This window comes from Carassius auratus, chromosome 14, assembly GCF_003368295.1.
Source record: "Carassius auratus strain Wakin chromosome 14, ASM336829v1, whole genome shotgun sequence".
NCBI lineage: Eukaryota > Metazoa > Chordata > Actinopteri > Cypriniformes > Cyprinidae > Carassius > Carassius auratus.
The window spans coordinates 32,929,261-32,953,774 of NC_039256.1; the positions used below are offsets into that span (position 1 = coordinate 32,929,261).

The 24,514-nt window shown below is 38.7% G+C and overlaps 1 protein-coding gene across 1 annotated transcript in view; it reads left to right on the plus strand.

Annotated features, from left to right (window-relative positions):
• The window catches only part of LOC113114358 (uncharacterized), a 215,847-nt gene that overhangs the window by 167,742 nt on the left and 23,591 nt on the right, over nt 1-24,514 (plus strand). The window contains exon 16 of the mRNA XM_026281269.1: nt 23,279-23,614. Coding sequence (XP_026137054.1) covers nt 23,279-23,614 — 336 coding nt within the window. The remainder of the gene's footprint in view (nt 1-23,278; nt 23,615-24,514) is intronic.

The window sequence follows — 24,514 nt, forward strand, 5'->3', positions numbered from 1 at the left end:
TAATCATTAAAAAAAATGTTTTAAATAATATAAAAATGCGTCATAAATTATTACTTCATAATTGTATTAGAGTCTTACACACATGCTATACAGATAATAGAGTCGTGCATTATTTTGAGTGATGACTGCTATTATAATAGAGTGCAGGAGATGCAGATAACATGATATTGACCCTTAAGAAACTTTCATTAATGCTGTCACGTAACAAATCTGTCCAAATATAAAATGAAATGAATAGATAATTTCTACATTGAAATAAAAATGTAAGGACTGCACAACTATTATAAATTGCGAATCTAAATAATTAGGAATCATGAAAAAAATTCTAATAAAATAAAAACATGTATCTATTATCTGTTTCATGTATCTATTATAACATTTATGTAGTTTTGTTTGCTTGGCTGTTTCCTTATAAAAGTCCAGAAATTTGTCAAGTTTTTTGTTGTGTGTCATTTTAAATGACCAGCCAATCACTGCACTGCTGATCATGGTTTTGAGTATCGATACATATCCCCTTTTAAACCAACACATGAACGCGCAATTATCTCAGATAACTCAATCCAGCGATACTACTCATACACAACAGGTGCGTTCGAAGAACCCAATTAGACGGATCATGATTAGCACGATGATATCATCTTGGATGTGTCATTTGATCTCGGATTTATTTAATAAGCAATGTACGAAGAACGGGCCCCAGGACAACTAGAGCCCCAGATACAGATCCCCTGTAAAGACCTTGTCTCAGATGACCACCAGGACAAGACCACAGGAAACAGATGATTCTTCTGCAGAATCTGACTTTGCTGCAGCCTGGAATTGAACTACTAGTTTCATCTGGTCAGAGAAGAACTGGCCCCCAAACTGAGCCTGGCTTCTCCCAAGGTTTTTTTTTTTTTTCTCCATTCTGTCACCAATGGAGTTTTGGTTCCTTGCCACTGTCGCCTCTTGCTTATTTAGTTGGGGTCACTTCATCTACAGCGATATCGTTGACTTGATTGCAAATAAATGCACAGACACTATGTAAGGCAAGGCAAGGCAAGTTTATTTATATAGCACATTTCATACACAATCGTAATTCAAAGTGCTTTACATGAAAGAAAGTAAAATAATCATGAAAAATAATAACAAAATAAAAAAAGCAATTTTAAAACTTTAAAAATGATTAAAACATTTAAAAACAGTTAGAAAATGATTTTACATAAAAAAAAAATAAAAAAAATAAAACAATGAAAATATAGTGCAATCTGTTCGGACATTGCACAGCGCTCATTCAATAAATGCACAGCTAAAAAGATGGGTTTTGATTCAAAATTTAAATGTGACTAGTCTTTTAGCACATCTGATCTCTTCTGGAAGCTGATTCCAACTGCGGGCAGCATAGTAACTAAAGGCGAACTCCCCTTGTTTTGTGTGAACCCTTGGTATTTCTAACTGACTTGATTCTAGTGATCTGAGTGCTCTGTTAGGTTTATATTCAGTGAACATATCTTCAATATATTTCGGTCCTACGTCATTTAGTGACTTATATACGAGTAAAAGTACTTTAAAATCAATCCTAAATGTAACTGGTGTGATATGCTCAGATTTTCTGGTTTTAGTCAGAATCCTGGCAGCAGCGTTTTGAATGAGCTGCAGCTGAATGAGTTGCCTTACATAGTGATCGCTGGCGCCGATACAGGATGGCTGCCTCCGTGACGAGCTCTGCATATGTTTTTGTGTTTTTGTTAGTTTGTCCTGTCTTTAGTTATATTCCTGCCATCAGTTTCACCAGGGAAGAACTGCTGAACATTCGGCAGAACACACCACAAGATCTTTTACCGGATTTCAATTATTCAGATGTTTTACTGAACGTTGTTATCGGAGGAGCGGCGGCGCTGATCAAGCGCTTCAGGACGCGCAGACGGGGGAAGCGAGCGGGAGCGCTCGTCAGACTCAGGAAGCGCGGATTTCGAACGCCGTTGCCTAGCATCCATCTGGCAAATCTCCGCTCTCTACCCAACAAAACGGACGAACTCCTTCTGCTTTCTCGGACAAATAAGGATTTCACACACTCTGCTGCTCTGTGTTTCACGGAAACCTGGCTGAATGACACCACACCGGACAGCGCGCTCCATCTGCCGGACTTTCAGCTGTTTAGAGCGGATCGCGAATCAGAATCTACTGGGAAATCGCGCGGCGGCGGGACATGCTTTTACATCAATGAGCGGTGGTGTACAGATGTAACTGTGTTAAAGAAGACGTGCTGCTCAAATCTCGAAACACTCTTCATTAAATGCAAGCCGTTCTATTCTCCGCGGGAGTTTCACTCGTTCATTCTGGTCAGTGTTTACATCCCTCCTCAAGCGCATGTGAGCTCAGCTTTACAGAAACTCTCTGATCAGATCACAGAGACAGAACAACATCACCCGGACTCTGTTTTAATCATTCTCGGTGACTTTAATAAAGCCGATCTCTCCCGTGAACTGCCAAAATACAGACAGCATGTTACATGTCCCACAAGAGACAGTAATATATTGGATCACTGTTACACCACAATAAAGGACGCATATCACTCTGTTCCACGAGCAGCTTTGGGACGTTCTGATCACCTTCTGGTTCATCTTATACCGTCCTACAGGCAGAAACTAAAATCAGCTAAACCTGTATCAAGGACTGTAAAAATATGGACTAATGAAGCAGAGCAGGATTTACAATCTTGTTTTGACCTCACTGATTGGAGTGTTTTTGAAGCTGCTGCCACCGATCTGGATGAACTCACAGAGACCGTAACATCATATATCAGTTTCTGTGAGGATATGTGTATTCCTACAAAGACTCAACTAATTTACAATAATGACAAACCGTGGTTCACTGCAAAACTCAGACAGCTCCGTCAGGCCAAAGAAGATGCTTACGTGAAGGGGGACAATGTCTTGTATAAACAGGCTAAATACACATTGGAAAAGGAGATCAAAGTGGCAAAGAGGAATTATTCTGAAAAAATAAGGACTCAGTTCACTTCCAACGACTCCGCATCAGTGTGGAAAAGTCTAAAGAAGATCACCAATTACAAGACACCACCCCCCAGCACTGTAGAGAATCAATGACTGGCAGACGATCTGAACGAGTTTTACTGCAGGTTTGAAAGAACACCCATCACCTGCCCTGAACGCCTCCCCACAAAACCATTCACACCATTCACAACTCCTGCAACCAGCCACGAATGCCTCTCCAAACAACCGTTCACACCATTAACAGCTCCTGCAACCCATCCTGAGCACCTCTCCAATCAAGCACTCTCACCATTCACACCTCCTGCATCCCCCCTCTCCCCCACACCTGCAATTCAGATCAGCAAGGATGCGGTGCGCCAGGTCTTCCGGAAGCAGAAAAGGAAAAAAGCACCAGGCCCAGATTGTGTTACACCAGCCTGTCTGAAATCCTGTGCTGACCAGCTGGCCCCCATCTTCACACAGATCTTCAACAGATCGCTGGAGCTGTGCGAAGTCCCTTCATGCCTCAAACATTCCACCATCATCCCCATCCCTAAGAAACCCAAAATTACAGGACTAAATGACTACAGGCCTGTAGCTCTAACGTCTGTAGTCATGAAGTCATTTGAAAAACTGGTGCTGGCCCAACTGAAGGACATCACTGGGCCCTTGCTGGATCCTCTTCAGTTTGCCTACAGAGCAAACAGGTCTGTGGACGATGCAGTAAACATCGGACTGCATTATGTTCTGCAACACCTAGACAGACCGGGGACTTATGTGAGGATCCTGTTTGTGGACTTCAGCTCGGCCTTCAACACGATCATCCCAAACCTCCTCCTGCCCAAACTAAATCAGCTCTCCGTGCCCACCTCCGTCTGTCAGTGGATCAACAGCTTCCTGACAGACAGGCAGCAGCTAGTGATGCTGGGAAAACTCACATCCAGCACCCGTACAATCAGCACCGGAGCTCCCCAGGGCTGTGTTCTCTCCCCACTGCTCTTCTCCCTGTACACCAACGATTGCACATCTAAGGACCCCTCTGTCAAGCTCCTGAAGTTTGCAGACGACACCACACTCATCAGCCTCATTCAGGACGGTGACGAGTCTGCTTACAGACAGGAGGTTAAAGAGCTGGCTGTCTGGTGCACTCTCAACAACCTGGAGCTTAACACGCTCAAAACAGTGGAGATGATCGTGGACTTCAGGAGAGACCCCCCTGCACTCCCCCCACTCACCATCATGAACAGCACTGTGACTGCAGTGGAGTCATTCAGGTTCCTGGGAACCACCATCTCTCAGGACCTGAAGTGGGACATTCACATTGACTCCATTGTGAAAAAGGCCCAGCAAAGGTTGTACTTCCTTCGCCAGCTGAGGAAGTTTAACCTGCCACAGGAGCTGCTGAAACAGTTCTACTCCACCGTCATTGAATCCATCCTCTGCACTTCAGTAACTGTCTGGTTCAGCTCAGCTTCTAAATCTGACCTCAGAAGACTGCAGAGGGTAGTCCGGACTGCTGAGCGAATCATCGGTTCAACTCTCCCATCTATTCAAGAACTGTACTTATCCAGAGTGAGAAAAAGGGCTGTCAAAATCACTCTGGACCCCTCACATCCTGCACACTCCCTCTTTGAACTGTTGCCATCTGGTCGACGCTACAGAGCACTGAGCACCAGAACGACCAGACACAGGAACAGTTTCTTCCCCCAGGCAATCCATCTTCTGAACAGCTGATAATAACGGTGAACACACTACACTTTATATTTATATACACACACACTTTATTTATCTAACACACATACTTAGTATACACTTAAATTTTGCACACAATATATATGTACATACATATCTTCATTTTGTAATATACCTGCCTACAATTGTCATTTGTATATTGTCATTCACTATCTACTTATTTGTATTTTTTATTCTTTTATTATGTGTTTTATGTTCTGTCGCTGTCATTCTGTTGTACTGCGGAGCTTCTGTCACGAAAACAAATTCCTCGAATGTGTAAACATACCTGGCAATAAAGCTCATTCTGATTCTGATTCTGATTCTGATTCTGTCTAATGGTCTTTTTGGTAAGGCCGGTGAGGAGCCCATTACGATAGTCCACCCTGCTGGTGATAAAGGCATGAACAAGTTTCTCCAAGTCTTGACTGGAAACAAAACATCTAATTCTTGCAATGTTTTTTTAAATGATAGTATGCTGATTTAGTTACTGCTTTGACATGACTATTGAAAATAAGTTCTGTCTCCAGAATCACACCAAGATTCCTGACTTGATTTTTAGGTGTTTGACCACTACAGTCAAGATATGCATTCACCTTGAACACTTCATATTTGTTTCCAAATCCAATGACTTCAGAATTTTCCTTATTTAACCGAAGATAGTTCTGGCACATCCAACTATTAATTTCATCAATGCATTGACAGAGGGAGTCAATGGGGCTGTAGTCATTTGGAGATAAGGCTACGTAAATCTGGGTATCATCAGCATAGCTGTGATAGGCAATTTGGTTCTTTCTCATTATTTGACCTAGCATACACAGGCCAAACAAGAGCGGTAAAAGAATTGAGCCTTGTGGGACTCCACATGTCATGGACGTCCACTTAGACTTATGCTCTCCTAGACTCACATAATAGCCTCTCCCTTCTAAGTATGATCTGAACCATTTGAGTACCATCCCATAAAGCCCGACCCGGTTTTCCAGTCTCTCTAGTAGTATGCTATGATCGACAGTGTCAAACGCAGCACTGAGATCTAGCAATACCAACACCGATATTTTGCCAGAGTCACAATTTAAGCGAATATCATTTATTATCTTAATGAGTGCTGTCTCTGTGCTGTGATGCGGTCAGAAACCAGATTGAAAATTGTCCAGGTATCCATTTGTTCAGCTGATTAAAAACTACCTTTTCTATAATTTTGCCTATAAAAGGAAGATTAGATATTGGTCTAAAATTGCTCAAAATTGTGTTATCAAGATTGGTCTTTTTCAGGAGGGGCTTAACAACTGCAGTTTTTAGGGAGTTTGGAAATGTCCCAGAAAGAAGTGAGGCATTCACCACTTCTAAGAGACCTGCTGCTTTGAAAAAAGATGTGGGAAGTGTGTCAAGACAACAGGTTGACGATTTTAGTCGCTGCACTATGTCTTCCAGAACTTTGTTATCAATTGTTTAAAAAATAGACATAGTATCTTTTTGATATTTTGGCCGAATCTGTCTGACCTCTGCATTACTTGAGGATGTGCTAATCTTGCCTTCCTGATATTTATGATCTTCTCAGAAAAGAAAGAAGCAAACTCATTGCATCTGCTGTCTGATAGCATATCAGTGGGAATCTGACTTGGGGGTTTGTCAGTCTCTCAACAGTGGCAAAAAGAGTATGGGCCCTATTTTAACGATCTGAAACGCAAGTGTCAAAGCGCGAAGCGCAAGTAAGTTTGTGGGCGGGTCTCGGCGCTGTTGCTATTTTCCCGGCGGGATCAATGGCTCTTGCACCCGGCGCAAATCTAAAATGGGTTGGTCTGAAGTAGCTTCATTATTCATAGGTGTGTTTTGGGCGTAACGTGAAATAAACCAATCAGAGCGTCATCCAACATTCCCTTTAAAAGCAGGTGCGCAAGTTCCATTATGGATTGCTATTATTATGGCGTATTTACCAGGCGCACGCCAGGAGCGGTTCACAGCCGAGGAGACTGATGTTCTTGTAAGAGCAGTGAAAGACAGAGAAGTTGTGTTGTATGGGGATGGGAGAAACCCACCCAAAATAGCGTTGGTTAAACAGGCGTGGGAGGAAATAGCCACAATTGTTTCATTGATTTTTTTTCCTGGTTCTTGACGGACAAACATATTTGTCAGATGTCCTTATATACATATATGTCTTGCCACTATAGGGCAAACAGGTCTGATCCTTAATTACTACAATTAGCCTGAATAATTTGTAAACTAGATTTATGCCTATTTTTTCACATCTTCGTGGCACACCACAATGATTTCCGTCATATCATGTGTTAATATTTTTTTAGTGTAACAATTTATGATTTGCAAAAATAACTGTTGCATCTGTGTAGATTACATGAGCAAAGTGTATGCGGGTTGTGCACGCTATACATTATGGTCAAGCATGCGCCCTTAAAATAGCATAATGATCAACGCGCAACGCGCCACTGACTTTAGACTAGGTTTTTTCTGGTCAGTGGCGCAATTGTTTAATGAAACAGCAAAATAGCACCAGGGATTGTTTGCGCCGGAACACGCCTCCTTTTTTGCGCTCAACCGCCCAGGGAGCGCAAGTTCATTCACTAGTTTAGCGACGTGCTTCTGTGGAGGGAAAAGCACGCTTTGCGCGGGTGCAAAATAGGAATGACACATGCGTCAGTGTACAAAGTCAATTGCACTGGGTGCAAGATAGGGCCCTATGAGTGTTATTTAAGTTACTGTTTATAAGGTTTGAGAAGAAATTCTGTCTAGCTGTGGCTAGTTTCACATTAAAAGCATGAAGGCTGTCTTTATAGATGCTATAGTGAATTTCAAGTTTCGTCTTCCTCCACATCCGCTCGACTTTTCTATATTTTCTTTTCATAGTCTGAACTGCTGTTGATCTGCTCCAAACTGATTTATGTCTGTTTGTTTACTTACTGATTATTATTGGTGCAATATCATCAATGACATTCTTAACTTTTGAGTTGAAGGAATCTAGGAGAATATCAACAAAGTCTGCAGAAATGCTTGGTGTTAAAGATATAGCCTCCATAAATAGTGCACTTGTGTTCTCGTCTATGCATATCCTTCTGACAGAGACAGATCTAGATTCAGTGGTAGCAGAGATCAATATATCAAAGAAAATACAGAAGTGATCAGATAGTGCTATGTCCTTAGTAACAATGGATGAAATGTTTAGACCCCTACTGATGATTAGATCCACAGTGTGTCCACCTTTGTGTGTGGGTCCATGCACATGCTGAATCAGGTCAAAACTGTTTAGAACCGTTATCATTTCTTTTGTAGTTTTGTTTTGTGGATTATCTATGTGAATATTGAAATCCCCTGCAATTGCAAAAAAGTCAAACTCTGAGGAAATTATTGATAACATTTCTGTGATCTCTTCAAGAAAGGCTGGAGAGTATTTTGGAGGCCTGTAAGGGAAGTTGTGGCCTAATGGTTAGAGAGTTGGACTCCCAATCGAAGGGTTGTGAGTTCGAGTCTCCGGCCGGCAGGAATTGTGGGTGGGGGGAGTTCATGTACAGTTCTCTCTCCACCTTCAATACCACGACTTAGGTGCCCTTGAGCAAGGCATCGAACCCCCAACTGCTCCCCGGGCGCCGCAGCATAAATGGCTGCCCACTGCTCCGGGTGTGTGCTCACAGTGTGTGTGTGTGTTCACTGCTCTGTGTTTGTGCACTTCGGATGGGTTAAATGCAGAGCACGAATTCTGAGTATGGGTTACTTGGCTGAATGTCATGTCACTTTCACTGTAAATAATAATATATTAACGTCAATGTCACTTTTATCTATATAGGGCTTTAAACAAAATACATTGCGTCAAAGCAACTGAACAACATTCATTAGGAAAGCAGTGTGTCAATGTTGCAAAATGATAGTTAAAGGCAGTTCATCATTGAATTCAGTGATGTCATCTCTGTTCAGTTAAATAGTGTCTGTGCATTTATTGGTTACACTTTATTTCGATAGTCCACTTTAGACATTCTACTGGCTATAAGTATCTTTGTAACTACCTGTCAACTACATATCAACTAAATCTCAGAAATTTGCAACTACATGTCTACTAACTCTCAGAGTATACTGTTAGGGTAGGTTTAGGGTTAGTGTTAGGGGTAGGTTTAGGCTTAGCATAAGTTGACAACAAGTTGACAAAGAAAGTTTTAGAAGATATTAAGCAGACAGTCTACTAATACTCTACTAATTGATAGTTGACATGTAGTTGCAACGTTACTTACTGCTAGTAGAATGTCTAAAGTGGACTATCAAAATAAAGTGTTACCCATTTATTTGCAATCAAGTCAACAATATCGCTGTAGATGAAGTGACCCCAACTAAGCAAGCCAGAGGCGACAGAGGCAAGGAACTGAAACTCCATCGGTGACAGAATGGAGAAAAAAACCTTGGGAGAAACCAGGCTCAGTTGGGGAGCCAGTTCTCCTCTGACCAGACGCAACCAGTAGTTCAATTCCAGGCTGCAGCAAAGTCAGATTGTGCAGAAGAATCATCTGTTTCCTGTGGTCTTGTCCTGGTGGTCCTCTGAGACAAGGTCTTTACAGAGGATCTGTATCTGGGGCTTTAGTTGTCCTGGTCTCCTACATTGCCCTGTCTGGCGTCTTGTGATTGTCAATTAAGTTTGAGGCTACTATTGGGTGGGATCTCCACCGGGAAGTCCTCAACAACATCGTCAACTCTCCTTCCGGTGAAACTGTGGTGGGACAACAGCACTCAAACCTGTCTCCCTTCTGGATTCTTGAGCCGAAGGTAATTTCATTGACAATGGCCTTGCAGTCACCTGAACCTTCCTGTCCTTCCCTTGCAACCTTGTATTGATTACCGTTAAAGAATACCTATCCATCCTTTGCCATTGATGTCTTCAGCGTTCGAGAGGTTACAGGGAGCATCCGTCTTCACAAAATGGAATTTACGTAACGGTTATCATTTGGTCCATATCAGGAAGGGGGATGAGTAGAAAACCACCTTTAACACCCCTAGAGGGCACTTTGAATATTTGGTGATGTTGTTCGGGCTCTCCAATTTGCCAGGGGTTTTCCAAGCACTCGTGAACGACATGTTGAGAGAAATGGTAGATCAGTTTATGTATGTTTACCTGGATGACATACTGATTTTTTCTTCATCTCTCCAGGAACATGTGCAACACGTCAGACGAGTGCTCCAGAGATTATTTGAGAATGGTCTTTTTGTCAAGGCGGAGAAATGCGTATTCCATGCAAAGTCTGTTCCCTTCCTAGGGTACATTGTCTCATCTGAGGGAATATGTATGGATCCTGAAAAGGTTAAACCTAATATAGCTTGTCATCCAGGGAATTATTATTATTATTATTACCTTTATTTAACCAGAATAAAACTCATTGAGATTAAAAAATCTCTTTTCCAAGAGTGTCCTGGCCAAGACAGGCAGCAGCACAATTAACAAGGTTACAGACATAAAAACATATAACATATAACATCAACAATTTATACAAGTAATAAATAATTATAAAGTCATAAGAAATCAGAATTTCACATATTATCGCAAGCGATAAACAACAGCAAGGATCGTCCGTCATAACTGAGTCAGTCAAAATATCTTTTGTGTAGCTTCCATATTATTTAAAAGTCATTTAAAATCAAAAAACCCTTAAGATTCAGGACATTTTGCAGCTGATTCCAAGTGCAGGGGGCCGCATACTTGAACGCCCCTTTTCCCAGTTCGGTCCGGACTTGAGGGACAGATAATAATAATAAGTCCTCAGAACGAAGACAATATCTTCCTGTATTTTTCTTTTCAATGTAAGATTGGAGGTATGGGGTATACAATTGCCTTGTAGATAAAAATCTACCAATGATTAAGTCTACGGGTGGACAATGCAGACCAACCAACCCGATCATACAAAGAACAGTGATGAGTAAGTGCTCTAAAGTTTGTGATAAACCTAAGAGCTCCATGATAAACAGTATCCAACAGTTTCAAGCTTGTGATGGAAGCATTCATGTATATAACATCGCCATAGTCCAGCACTGACAAGAAAGTGGCTGCAAAAAGGATCTACCTGATAGATAGTTGTCAAACCAGCAAACTGTTTGTTCTGACAACGTGACACTGAGAAGTCTTTGTTTAAATATTGCATGATCCACAGTATCAAAAGCCTTCGATAGGTCAATGAGGAGAGCTGCATAATGTTGTTTTTTATCTAGAGAGTCAATAAAATAATTTACTACTCTTAGGGCTGCTGTAGTTGTGCTGTGTTTTTTATGAAAACCTGATTGAAAATTAGACAGAATATTGTTGATAGTTAGAAACTCTTTCAATTGTTCATTCACCAGAGTTTCCATAACCTTGGCCAGGACAGACAGTTTTGAGATGGGTCTATAGTTGTTTAAATCAGTCAGGTCGCCTCCTTTTAACAGAGGAAAAACAAATGCGGATTTCCATATAAGTGGAATTTCATTCGTGTCCAGAGAAAGATTAAAAAGATAAGTCAAAGGCGGTGCAATAAAATTAGATGCTAACTGTAGAAAATAAGGCTCCAAGTTATCAGGACCAGACAATTTTCTAATGTCTAAAAGTGTGAGGGCTTTATGCACTTCTGAAACTGAAAATGGCTTGAAACTAAAAGAATTACTGATTCCAGAATGACCATGAGAATTACCTTTAGGATGATTCTGATGTGAAGTGTTGAGGGAATCAAATAATGAACCAGAGGCAATAAAATGCCCATTAAAACAGCCAAGCATCTTAGCCTTATCGGATAATTTATGTGAGTCCTTAAGAATACATGGTGGCAGCTCAATGCCAGTTTTGTTTCCAGCCAAGGATTTAATCGTCTTCCAGAATTTTAAGGGGTTATTTAAATTATTTGAAGTTTCTATAAGAAATTGGTCAGCTTTGGCCTTCCTGATAGCCACAGTGCACAAATTGTGCAGTCTCCTGAAGAGCAGCCAATCAGAATCCAGGCTTGTTTTCCTGGCTTTTGCCCAGGCCTTATCATGATCATGAAGAGAGTTGGCTAAATCTACAGTGAACCATGCATTGTTTCGGCTGTTTACTCTATATTTTCTGAGGGGAGCATGCTTGTCAACAATTTCTTTAAAACTCTCATAAAAAAATTTCCAAGCATTTTCAACATCTGCAATAAGATACATTTTATCGCAATCAAAATAAAACAGGTCATATAAAAACCCTTGTACCGAAAAATGTTTTGTGTCATGCTTAATAATGATACGTGGCTTGGTTTTGGGAATTTTTGTGTTTCTGACCGTGGCAACAACACAGTGGTCGCTAATGTTGTTCGCAAAAACAAAGCTGCTGAGTATTTGCGAGGAAAGTTGGTTAGGATAAGATCAATTAAAGATGATTTATCTGGACATTTCAGGTTAGGTCTAGTGGGACTGTCAACGAGCTGAAAGAGATTTAGCGAGAGATAATCCACACCAAGGGCTTAGTAAAGCAATGATTCTGGTGGCCACTGATGGCTCGCGGCGTTCACGATTTTGTTTTGGCTTGCTCAGTTTGCACCAGTGGTAAGTCGTCTAACCGACCTCCAGATGGGCTTCTTCAACCGCTGTCTGTCCCTTCGAGACCATGGTCCCACATGGCTCTAGATTTTGTTACCACCCTCTCGCCCTCTAATGGCATGATGGTTGTTTTGACCGTAGTGGACCGATTTTCGAAGGCGGCACATTTCATTCCCTTGCCCAAATTACCTTCAGCCAAGGAGACAGCGGTCACTGTTATTGATCACATCTTTTGGTTACATGGCCTCCCGGTAGACGTGGTTTCTGACAGCGGATCCCAATTTGTATCCAAATGAGCAACGGTCAGTCTGAGCGAGCCAACCAAGATTTAGAGAGAACGTTGCGATGTTTAGTCTCCAAGAATCCTTCTTCCTGGAGCCAACAACTCTCTATGGTTGAGTACGGTCTTAACTCATTACCAGTGTTAGCTGCGGGCCTCTCTCCATTTCTTTCTTTCTTTTTTTTTTTTTTTTACTGTTTATTTTCATATTTTCTTACCATATACAGAAAAAAGGAACAAGAGAACATATAATAATATTTAAAAAAAATAATAATAAAAAAAAATAAATAAATAAAATAAACAAAAAAAACTTCAATCCATATTAATACATGTTATTGCTTGCCAAACCCATCCTAAATAATATTTAAGGGGAGACCAATCATTTACAAAAATATCCAGAGTTCCAGGAAGGTGTTCTTTAATCCAAACATGAAGTATGGAAAGGCGAGCAGCATAAAGTTTTATATATATTGTTTTTGTTTCCAGGACACAATTGTTTAAAACCTCTTAAACTCTGCAGACCCGGTACCGGGTCCGAAAATAGCATGCCACATGTTTGTGTCTCATTTGCATATCCTTCCTTATATGGCATTTGCCCAAAAATGGGTTCATTTGAAAGCTTAGAGTGTTTTCTTTACAAAGAATACCATTAATTGGGGTTTTATGATACATAAAGTAGTCAAATTAAGCTAAGAAATATATTTCCCCCCCCCCATAAATTTCCATCTAACGATTGCGAATACGTTTTCGTAAGAATGTGTATTTAAAATATTTTTCACAAAACAGTCAAGTCATATATCACAAGAAAGCTCTCATTCTCAGGAATCTGATGATGTAGATCATTTTATTGTGTGACAATCACAGATCGAATGATCTTCAACAGAATCGCGATGTAAAATTTCTCACCTTATTATTTATACATTTTGCACCGCTTCAGTCAGCCGCAAACAGCCACTAATACCTATATACTCGATATAATCTTTTAGATTAGAATCTCTTCTTTCAAACAAGACCATTTTTACGTTTCTGCGTGCTTCCATTGCTGAGATATAAAGCGTTTTGTACAAGTGCGCAAAAGCGCTCCAATGGCTGTATTATTGAAAAGATCTTCAAGTCATATAGACGGGTCTAAATGCCTTTCTTCTGCTGTAGACGTCTGTTTTCTTTTGTGAAGCGCTATTTGTCCTGATAGGTGCAATTCACAAGTCGTTCCCTCCAATCGAAGGTGTGAATTCAGCACCGCGGGGGTGCTGGAACTGGACAGCGACTGCCCACTCGTTTCCGCTTGTCTGACGCGCTGAGGTGTCTGGGAAACTGAGTCTTTGGCTGCTTCTAAACAAAGGACACGCGAGGAAAAAACTACTAATGGCCGACGCTACGGATTTATAATGCATAATATTCATAAAACAAGTTACGGGTGGCCAACTTCGCCGTGGAGAGGTCAGGACGCGCATCTGGTAAGCCTATACGCGTGCTACTCGCTTTCATACATTTGATTCTTTATTCTGAGGCTTGGAAGCTTCGCTAGCAATAAGCTAATATGTTTATTTTCATAACTGTGCAGTGTTCGACCGCATCTCAGTGAATGTACAGTAATCCGTACAGTACTGGGGGAATAAACATAAATTAGTTTGTTGACGCTCCGAAGTTCGCGCAAAAGCTTCGGGGAGCTTGTTTACGTTATATAGAAACCGAAACCAAAATACACGCTGATAAAAAATCAAAATATGAAATATGAAAGAGAGAGGCGAGGTCTCTCAATCTCTACACTATGCAGAATAGACATAAATGAAACGATATGAATCTGGAGATTGTGGATTCTATTTTAGATTGTGATAGACCAGATATTTTTTATAATTTTATGCATGCTGCTATTGTGTAATATGAATGATTTTCTTTCAAAGACTGTTCAGAAAACCCACACACAAAAAAGCACAATGTATTGAGATGGTTCATCATATGTGAAACAACATAAATAATACTATTTGTCACAAACAGCAGCTTTTTATGTAACTTCTGAGTGTTTTCTGTCAAATAATATACAGAGATCACATTATTCCATACTGCAAGTGTGCAAAAGATGACTTCATACTTATTTAGACAAAAATTTTATACAAAAATGCTATTATTCCTTCCTTCAGTTGGAATAGAATAACTTTTGCATAGATTAGGATAGAAAGAAATTTCTGTTTTCCTCTAATAGCTGACAGTTGGAAGAATCACAAGACATTTGTCTGAAGTTGCCAGCCCCTTCAATGCCTGAGTTATAACATTTCAAACTTCAGTTTACACAAATAAAATAAAAAAGCGCCTTGTTTTTTTCCCTATTTATTATAACACAGACAGCATATATTGTCATTTTTATCAATTTCAACAGTGTTTTATGTAATTTCAAAGGGTTTCCTTTGAAATTATACCAAACTTTCTGAGCTTACACTGTAGTATTAGTATAGGCAGGCATTCAAAATTAGGTAGGAAAATGAAAAACGGAAATCCCCAAAATAGCATTTGTGCTTAAGAGGCTAAACCAAGAATACACACTCTGGGATCCAGTGGCACTTTAATCCCAAAATATCTTTCAATTTCCTGAACAACCGAAGACCAGAATGATGCAATTAAAGGACAGGTCCATATTAAGTGGAAATAAGTTCCAGTTTCCCTTTTAAACTTCAAACAAAATTGTAAATTGTACATGCGTCATATTTACTTTGAGTTAAATGAGTCACATGCAGCTTGTTAATAATTTTATATTGTACTTCATCTGATTTGTTTGATTTGGTAATTTGTCTTGCATGATCTAATACTTTCCTCCATATCTGGTCTTCCAGTATAACATCAAAATCAAGTTCCCAACTTTGTTTAACATTTATTGAACCTTTATTATTTGCTGTAACTTGATCATAAATATATGTAATTGTTTTACTTTTCAGTGCAGCTGTCTTTAATAAAATTCTATTAAGCACATTATTTTTCCCACCTTGTTTATAATATTCGATAGAACTAAGGTAACTTCTCATTTATAAATATTGAAATAAGTAGACTTGAGAAATATTAAACTCATACTGTAATTGTTTGAAAGACTTAAGAGCATTGTCTGCTTAAACATTTAATATTCTTGTGATACCAGCTTCTCTCCACTCATTTAAACCAGCATCGATACAGGTAGGTATAAAATCTGGGTTATTAGCAATGGGAGCCAACAATGAGTATTTGTCAAGCCCAAAATATTTCCGAACAACACTGAGAGATTTGCAGATATTTTTCAAAATAAAATTTTCCTTAATCTTGGTATATATTTTTGTGAAACATATAAACAGAAGGTGTTCCAACTGAACCCTGTCCAGACCTATACCTTCCAAATCTGGAAAGCAAAAAATACTTTTTTTAATCCACTCTGCCATACAGTTGCAATCAAAATGCAGTACTTTACAAATACAAGCTTTTCTGAAGATCCAGGATAAAATAAAAATTGTATCTATAACACTTCATTGGCATATTAAAAGTGATATTGTCAATATATAATGTAATACTTTTGAGTTTTGAGATTTTTTTAATAATACTGCTATGTCATAAATATTCAACCCCTATTCAACATTGCTGTTTTTAAATCATTTATTTGAGACCATGGTGGGGAATAAAACAGTCTCAAAACACAATTAAGCTTTTAGAAACTCTATTAAAAACAGAATTAGCTTGAGCCGTTACACATACAGTTAGCCCATGCATGTGTTGAAGTTAAGTAGCAAAAATGTCAACAGAGATCTCACAAAAGCAAAAGAGAATAAATATCATAGTACTTTAGAAAGGCTAAGGCTATATGAAGATTTCCAAGACACTGAAAGTTCCTAGAGACACAGCTCTCAGCCTTATTCCTTAGCTTAAAGTGTATTTTACCAGAAAACCTTTGAGGTTGTGGTTGTGGTACAGTATCATAAAATGTTTAATCAGAGCAACTGAGAAAAATCTGCAATGTTAAGCCAAAGACTTGCAAGATGACCCGATGAAAGGAGGAAAACCATTTCATAGCAGTGTGTAAGAAGATCACTAGACAAGTATTGCCTTTATGTTGAGACATCTTGTAGAATACCACTCTTGATCAAGTAGAACAAAGGACAACTTGAACTTGATAAAATTCATTTGTGTAGACTTGTGGAGCTCTGGAGGAATGTTATATGGAGTGATGTGACCAAACTGGATCTTTTTGGACCCATGCATCATCGGTGTGTCTGCTGCAAAAAAGGCAAAGCTCATAAGCAGAAGAACACCATCTCCATCCTCAAACGTGGAGGTGAATCAGTCCTGTTATGGGGTTTCTTTACTGTAGAAGGAAGTGGAAATCATGACTGTATGAAGGACATCATGGATTCTTTAAAGTGTCAGGCCATTTTGACAAGAATTGTGATGCCTTTGGGGCAAAAACTGAAGCTGATGATCACTGGACTTTCCTGCAGGACAGTCATCCCAAGGTACACATCCAAATCTACTTCTGCTTGGTTCAGGGACCAGTCACAGAATGTACTTGAGTGACCTGTTCAGTCTCCAGGCTTAATTCTCATTTCAAATATCTAGTTGAATTTGAAGAAAGCAGTAGCAATGTGAAAACTAAAAATTATCAGTGATCTGAAAGCTTTTTCAGGTTTGGAATGGGCCAAAACTGTAGTAGAGAGGTGACAGAAGCTTCTAAACACTTACAGACAGCGTGTATTTGTGATTTTAAAGAATAAAAGATTCTGCACAAAGGGGGTTGAATAATTTTGAACATGAATGTTTAGAGCCAATTCGAATTTTATCATGATTCATCAATGTTCCATTCTCAGAATCACTCAAAAGTGTATTAACAAACTTTCTCTAATACTTTCCTGATGCCTTTGTTAAATTGATTTCATAAAATGTTATCCTCCACAGCAAATTGTCTTGCAAGTCAAGGGGGTTGAATAATTTTGATTGCAACTGTATGTATCACATTATTTAATCGCATTGCCAAGACACGTGGTAAAATCTTTGAATCTGTATTTTGAATTGATAATGGTCTATATGATGCAGAATTTTCTGGATCCTTGTGATCTTTTGGTATTTATGATATAATTTTGATATAAGATTGCTGCATTGTCTTTGGCAATTTCTTCTCATCATAAGCATACTGGAACATTCTTGTAAGTAAAGGAGCTAAGATGTCCACAAAGGTTTTGTAGACCTCTGCTGGAAAACCATCTGGACCACATGCTTTTCCATTCTTTAAAGAATTTATTGTCTTTTTCACGTCATCAACTGTAATTTTAGCACCAAGTGACAGATTATCCTGCAAGTCAAGTTTAGGTAACTTAAACTTCTGAAAAAACAAAGTCATATTCAATTCAATTCAATTCAAGTTTATTTGTATAGCGCTTTTTACAACACAAATTGTTACAAAGCAACATTACAGAAAATTATGTTTCTACAATATTTAGTAGTAGCTTATGGGTGTGATTTTCAATTTGTGCACGTTTGACAGGATTCTCAGAAAAAAAATTGATACAAGACATAGTCAGCCAGACGATGAACATTATTAATATTATTAATTAATAATTATTATATGATCCAGTCACACTTGTAGCAAGATTTGTTAGTTCTGTTGTTGATTCAGGGTTAGCATCATCTGAGGTCCTCTGAGGGTCAGCATCATCTCTTCTCAGGTGTTCTGGATCCAGACTGGAGCTTGTGTAAATCCTAGTTACCACGGGATGAAGATCCCATGGCAAAACAGAGAAACAAAATAGAGACATCATTAGCGTAGCTGCTGATCCAACAAAGTAAAATTAGTTTAACCCAAGCTAATGAATAAAAATGCACATTTGATCAGATGCAACTACACTCACAATTAAAAAGATACATTATTCGAATGCTTGGCGAAAGAGATGTGTTTTTAATCTAGATTTAAACAGAGAGAGTGTGTCTGAACCCCGAACATTATCAGGAAGGCTATTCCAGAGTTTGGGAGCCAAATGTGAAAAAGCTCTACCTCCTTTAGTGGACTTTGCTATCCTAGGAACTACCAAAAGTCCAGTGTTTTGTGACCTTAGGGAGCGTGATGAGTTGTAACGTGGTAGAAGGCTAGTTAGGTACGCTGGAGCTAAACCATTTAGGGCCTTATAGGTAAGTAATGATAATTTGTAACTGATACAGAACTTAATAGGTAGCCAGTGCAGAGACTGTAAAATTGGGGTAATATGATCATATTTTCTTGACCTCGTAAGGACTCTAGCTGCTGCATTTTGGACTACCTGTAGCTTGTTTATTGACGAAGCAGGACAACCACCTAGAAGTGCATTACAATAGTCCAGTCTAGAGGTCATAAATGCATGAACTAGCTTTTCTGCATCAGAAACAGATAACATGTTTCGTAGCTTGCCAATGTTTCTAAGATGGAAGAATGCAGTTTTTGTAACATTGGAAATATGATTTTCAAAAGACTAATTGCTGTCTAATATAACACCCAGATTGTAGTTATTGATGGTTATTGCATGGATGGAGCAAAAATGTAATGTGTCTAAAGCATTCACACAGTTCCACTGAATGATAAATGTTCTTTTAACAATGTTGTTGAACCGAATGTATGAAGGAAACTGTTCAAATAACCACAGCATTAACAACAACCTTGAAGTAAGAGAATGAGGTTTATCTGATAATCACATGCCCGAAAGAGTTTGTTTCTAGAGCAAACAGACGTCGGGTGTGTTTTCTTTCAGAATCATCATTTGCTGATGGAGAGAAAAAGTTAAATACTATAGTATTTCATTTGATGAGAAGTTTCGCACTGTTACAGAAGTGATCTCACACTTAAAAACCTAAGAAGCTTAATATTGACAAAGACATTTATCTCTGCAGCTAATCTGAATAAAAAGCAGAATGAACTGCTGAAACATTAAGACAGTAAACAAATAAAATGTAAGAATAATGCAGTGCTAATTGACATATCATTTATTACAGTACAAAAACTATAAAGTACAATTCCTACCTAATTCTGTGCAGAAAATTGAAAATTGTTTGTAGTTTATAAAACAACCCTAAAATTGGGAAAGAAATGTAGATTACAAATGATTGATAATTGTCCAGCAATGTATTTGTTTTCTTACAGCAAATTCAAAGTAAGAAGTAAGAATTCCTTGTTAAAAAAAATAAAAAATAAAATTATAATAAAACATACATACATAGGCCGACATACAATTATTGTATTTGACATTTCTGTCATTTCTGAAATTACCCCTGGTGTGATAAATGTTAGCCTTTACATAATATTTTTTAGATCTTTTTTATGTTGTCTTGCATTAATTTCTACATATGCCGTAACATAACATATGGTTCTGTAACCATAAAGGCTTCTGTGTAATTTGCCACGACGAACCATTTAAATAATCCTGTAAATGCACTTAAAGAATGCCGGTTTCTTCATTGAATTTAATCAAATTTAATATTTAATTTTTTATTTAATTTAATATAAATGAATCGTTCTCAATTTGCAAAAATCTTTCTTGAATCGAATCGAAAACCTATGGATCATAAATCGAATCAATTCAATTTCTACCCAAAGATTCCCTTACCGAGTCCATAGAGTATAGAATTTAACTACAAACTAGATTTCAAAAAAGTTGGGACACTGTACAAATTGTGAATTAAAACAGAATGCAATGATTTGGAAGTCTCAAATATGAATATTTTATTCAGAATACAACATAGATGACATATCAAATGTTTTAACTGAGAAAATGTATAATTTTAAAGGAAAATACGTTGATTTTAAATTTCATGGCATCGACACATCTCAAAAAAGTTGGGACAAGGCCATGTTTCCCACTGTGTGGCATCCCCTCTTCTTTTTATAACAGTCTGCAAACGTCTGGGGACTGAGGAGACAAGTTGCTCAAGTTTAGGAATAGGAATGTTGTCCCATTCTTGTCTAATACAGGCTTCTACTTGTTCAACTGTCTTAGATCATCTTTGTCGCATCTTCCTCTTTATGATGCACCAAATGTTTTCTATGGGTGAAAGATCTGGACCGCAGGCTGGACATTTCAGTATCTGGATCCTTCTTGTATGCAGCCATGATGTTGTAATTGATGTAGTATGTGGTCTGGCATTGTCATGTTGGAAAATGCAAGGTCTTCCCTGAAAGAGACGATGTCTGGATGGGAACATATGTTGTTCTAGAACTTGGATATACCTTTCAGCATTGATGATGCCTTTCCAGATGTGTAAGCTGCTCATGCCACACACACTCATGCATCCCCATACCATCAGAGATGCAGGCTTCTGAACTGAGTGCTGATAACAACTTGGGTTGTCCTTGTCCTCTTTAGTCCATATGACATGGCATCCCAGTTTTCCAAAAAGAACTTCAAATTTTGATTCGTCTGACCACAGGACAGTTTTCCACTTTGCCACAGACAGTTTAAAATGAGCCTTGGCCCAGAGAAAACACCTGCACTTCTGGATCATGTTTAGATATGGCTTCTTTTTTGACCTATAGAGTTTTAGACAGCAACGGCGAATGGCACGGTGGATTGTGTTCAACGACAGTGTTTTCTGGAAGTGTTCCTGAGCCCATGTTGTGATTTCCATTACAGTAGCATTCCTGTATGTGATGCAGTGCCGTCTAAGAGCCGAAGATCATGGGAATCCAGTATGGTTTTCATGCCTTGACCCTTACGCACAGAAATTGTTCCAGATTCTCTGAATCTTTGGATGATTTTATGCACTGTAGATGATGTTAATTTCAAACTCTTTGCAATTTTTCTCTGAGAAACTCCTTTCTCATATAGATCCACTATTATTCACCACAGCATTTGAGGAATTGGTGATCCTCTGCCCATCTTGACTTCTGAGACACACTGCCACTCTGAGAGGCTCTTTTTAGACCCTATCATGTTGCCAATTGACCCTATAAGTTGCAAATTGGTCCTCCAGATGTTCCTTATATGTACATTTAACTTTTTGGAATGTGTAGCTCTCATGAAATCCAAAATGAGCCAATACTTGACATGACATTTCAAAATGTCTCACTTTCAACATTTTATGTGTTATCTATATTTTATTGTGAATCGGGTTTGTAAAACACATCCTTAATGTAGCTTCAATGATCAATTAAGTTCAGATAAATCAGATTAAGCTCATTTCAATCCTGTTGTTCTGAATGAAATGAGATCAGATGGCTGGGAAAGAGTGTAGTTGTAGTTTTCTCCTGCAGGTGGCGCTCTCTACATCAGCAGCTCTGAGCAGCTACAAACTCATCGAGTCCCATGAGTCTCTGCTCCAGTCAACAGAAGATCACAATCCTCTCTTCATTCACGTGTGAACTGACTAGAACTGAGTCAAACAGCAGCACACACTCAATACACACAGCTGCATGTAGAGCTGATTCTGCTTTACTCTCAATCAAACTGACCAGAGCATTTCATTAGTACAGGAAAGATACTGTTTTATTTGATCTGAAACACAATCTGTGATGTAATTGTATTACTAGTCATTTATTTTACTGCACTCAGAAACAAATCCTGTCCACTTGTTGCTTCTAAAACAAGACTGAGTTGCACTTTTTTAATGTTCCTGATACTAGTTCTTTCTCTTAGTTTCTCTTGTTTCAGATGTATTATAGTGCAAAGTAACAGCATGTGTCTTCCCCCAGAAGAAGAAACTTCCTCTTTCCTCAGTGAAGCGGTCAGATGTTTCCTCGTGTGTCAGTCGAGTGTGAGTCTCGCCGTGAAGACGCTTGTCTTGATGAGAGTCAGAACACAGACGATCTGAAGCAGCGTCACACTCTTCTGCTGGGATTGAGTTCTTCTGAAACTGGACTTTAGAGAAATGATGCTCATCTTTGGACTGATGCTGCTGCAAACTGCTGCATGTGAGTCACTTTCACATCAGACTCTTATGATGCTGATCAATCTGATCAATCTCTGAAATAAAAACATTTGAGTTAATATTACATTAAGAGTCTGCAGAGATCTAGTCACAGTGTTTCCTGAGCTTCTGAAACAGTTTGTATCAGTGGAGTATTATGTGAGAAGTGAGTGTTTCTTCATGTTAGTTGTGCTAAAAAGTTTGTATTTTTTTATACAGTATTTTTGTAAATGTATTTAATTATTTAACTTTTTTTACCAGCCTTTTGGCATTTTAATAGGATTGAAAAAATTATGTCTCTTCATAAAATATGATACCCTGCCACCCTGTCTCCGCTTTGAAGAGTAAGCGTGTGATTTTCCTGCATGTAAATGTCTCTTCAAGTCAGAAGACACACAAATGATACAAATCTGTTTATTGTGAAGATTACAACTTAAATTAGCCAAGGCATGCTGGACTGTGTTTGTTAATGGATTATGGACACACACTATTGGTTTATTATTAACTGAAGGTTAAAATGCTCACAGTTGTAGATTTATGTTACCAAACAAACAGTCAATAAATCCACATTTCCCCTCCTTCACCTGTACAAATATCTACTATCATATATATCCCAGTGTAACCGTGTGCAGCTTCTCTCCTGTTATCTGAGGGAAGTCTCCGTCTGTATTATGTAACTGATTACACAAGAATGACCCTCACTGGACGCCTGCATGTAAAAGTTTAAAGTAGAGATGAAATGGTTCTGACAATGAGCATTATTGAGATGAACTGAGATCAGATCAAGAGTCTGTCTGATGTGTTTCTTCAGATGAACTTTAATTCTGTCAATGTTTGTGTAATTTGTGTCTGATTTTAATTCATGATGTCCTTAAATGTTGGAACATTTGTGTGTTTTGTTCTTCAGGTCTGGATCGGTTCTGCAGGTTTGATCAGTCTGATCCCTGTTACACAGCTCTGGGACACAAACTCAATCTGATGATGGTGCAGGACGCTAGTAAATATGATCTGACGATAAAAAAGAGAATAAACAACACAAAAGATGGTCCAGTCTGTAGAGTAAAGTATGGCAGGATGAGGAAGACTGAATGTGATCTTTATAATAACAGACCTGAAGTGACAGTCATTAATGGGACTGTGATAATAAACCGTGTGATCAGAACAGATTCAGGGAATTACAGATTAAGACTCGAGAGCTCAGACGGCACAGAAACATCTCGAGATCTTCAAGTGATTGTTGAAGGTACAGAAACTCTCTCATCAGACTCATTACAATCTCATGTTCTCCAAAGATCTCTCTCTCATGCAAATGAATCATTTGAATCTCTGTGAAGGTTTTTATTGCAGCTCATTATTTAATATCTTGAAGTATTTAGTCAACATCATCTTCTCTTTCTTTGCACTGAGTCTGAGACTATTTTAAGAATGAAATACCAACGTGTTGCTAACTGTGCACTGCATACTGCTTTTAAAAAATGACGTGAAAGATCCCACATATACAGGCTTTTTAAATAAAAAAATAAAAAACAGGGTGTGTAATACTTGATTATCTTATGAAAATAAACCAACAGTCAGAAATGTAATGTAACCTTTACGACAGCCATGATAACTGTGCTAATTCACATCAACAATATTATCTCGAAGTTGATGGTGAAGTACTGGTCTGGAAGTGTTTTTAGGTGTTTCTCAGATGCACTTGACCATAACTTTAAGGCAGTTCTCAAGATGCAATAAAACTAATGACTGCAATACATCTTTATGAAACTAAAGGACGGAATAAATGCAGAATATTACCTGGCCACCGCTATATCTTTCCCATAGTGCTATATAATCTACATGTTCAGACCAGCACAGCATATTGTCAGGTTTCACACTCAGCAACTTAAAGGGGGGGGGGGGGTGAAATGCTCGTTTTCACTCAATATCCTGTTAATCTTGAGTACCTATAGAGTAGTACTGCATCCTTCATAACTCCAAAAAGTCTTTAGTTTTATTATATTCATAAGAGAAAGATAGTCTGTACCGATTTTTCCCAGAAAAACATGACAGGCTGGAGGCGTGACGTGTGGGCGGAGCTAAAGAATCTCGAGTAGGCTGTTGCGTTGAGAGCGTTTGGAAGCTGTGACTTTACCGTGAGGACAAA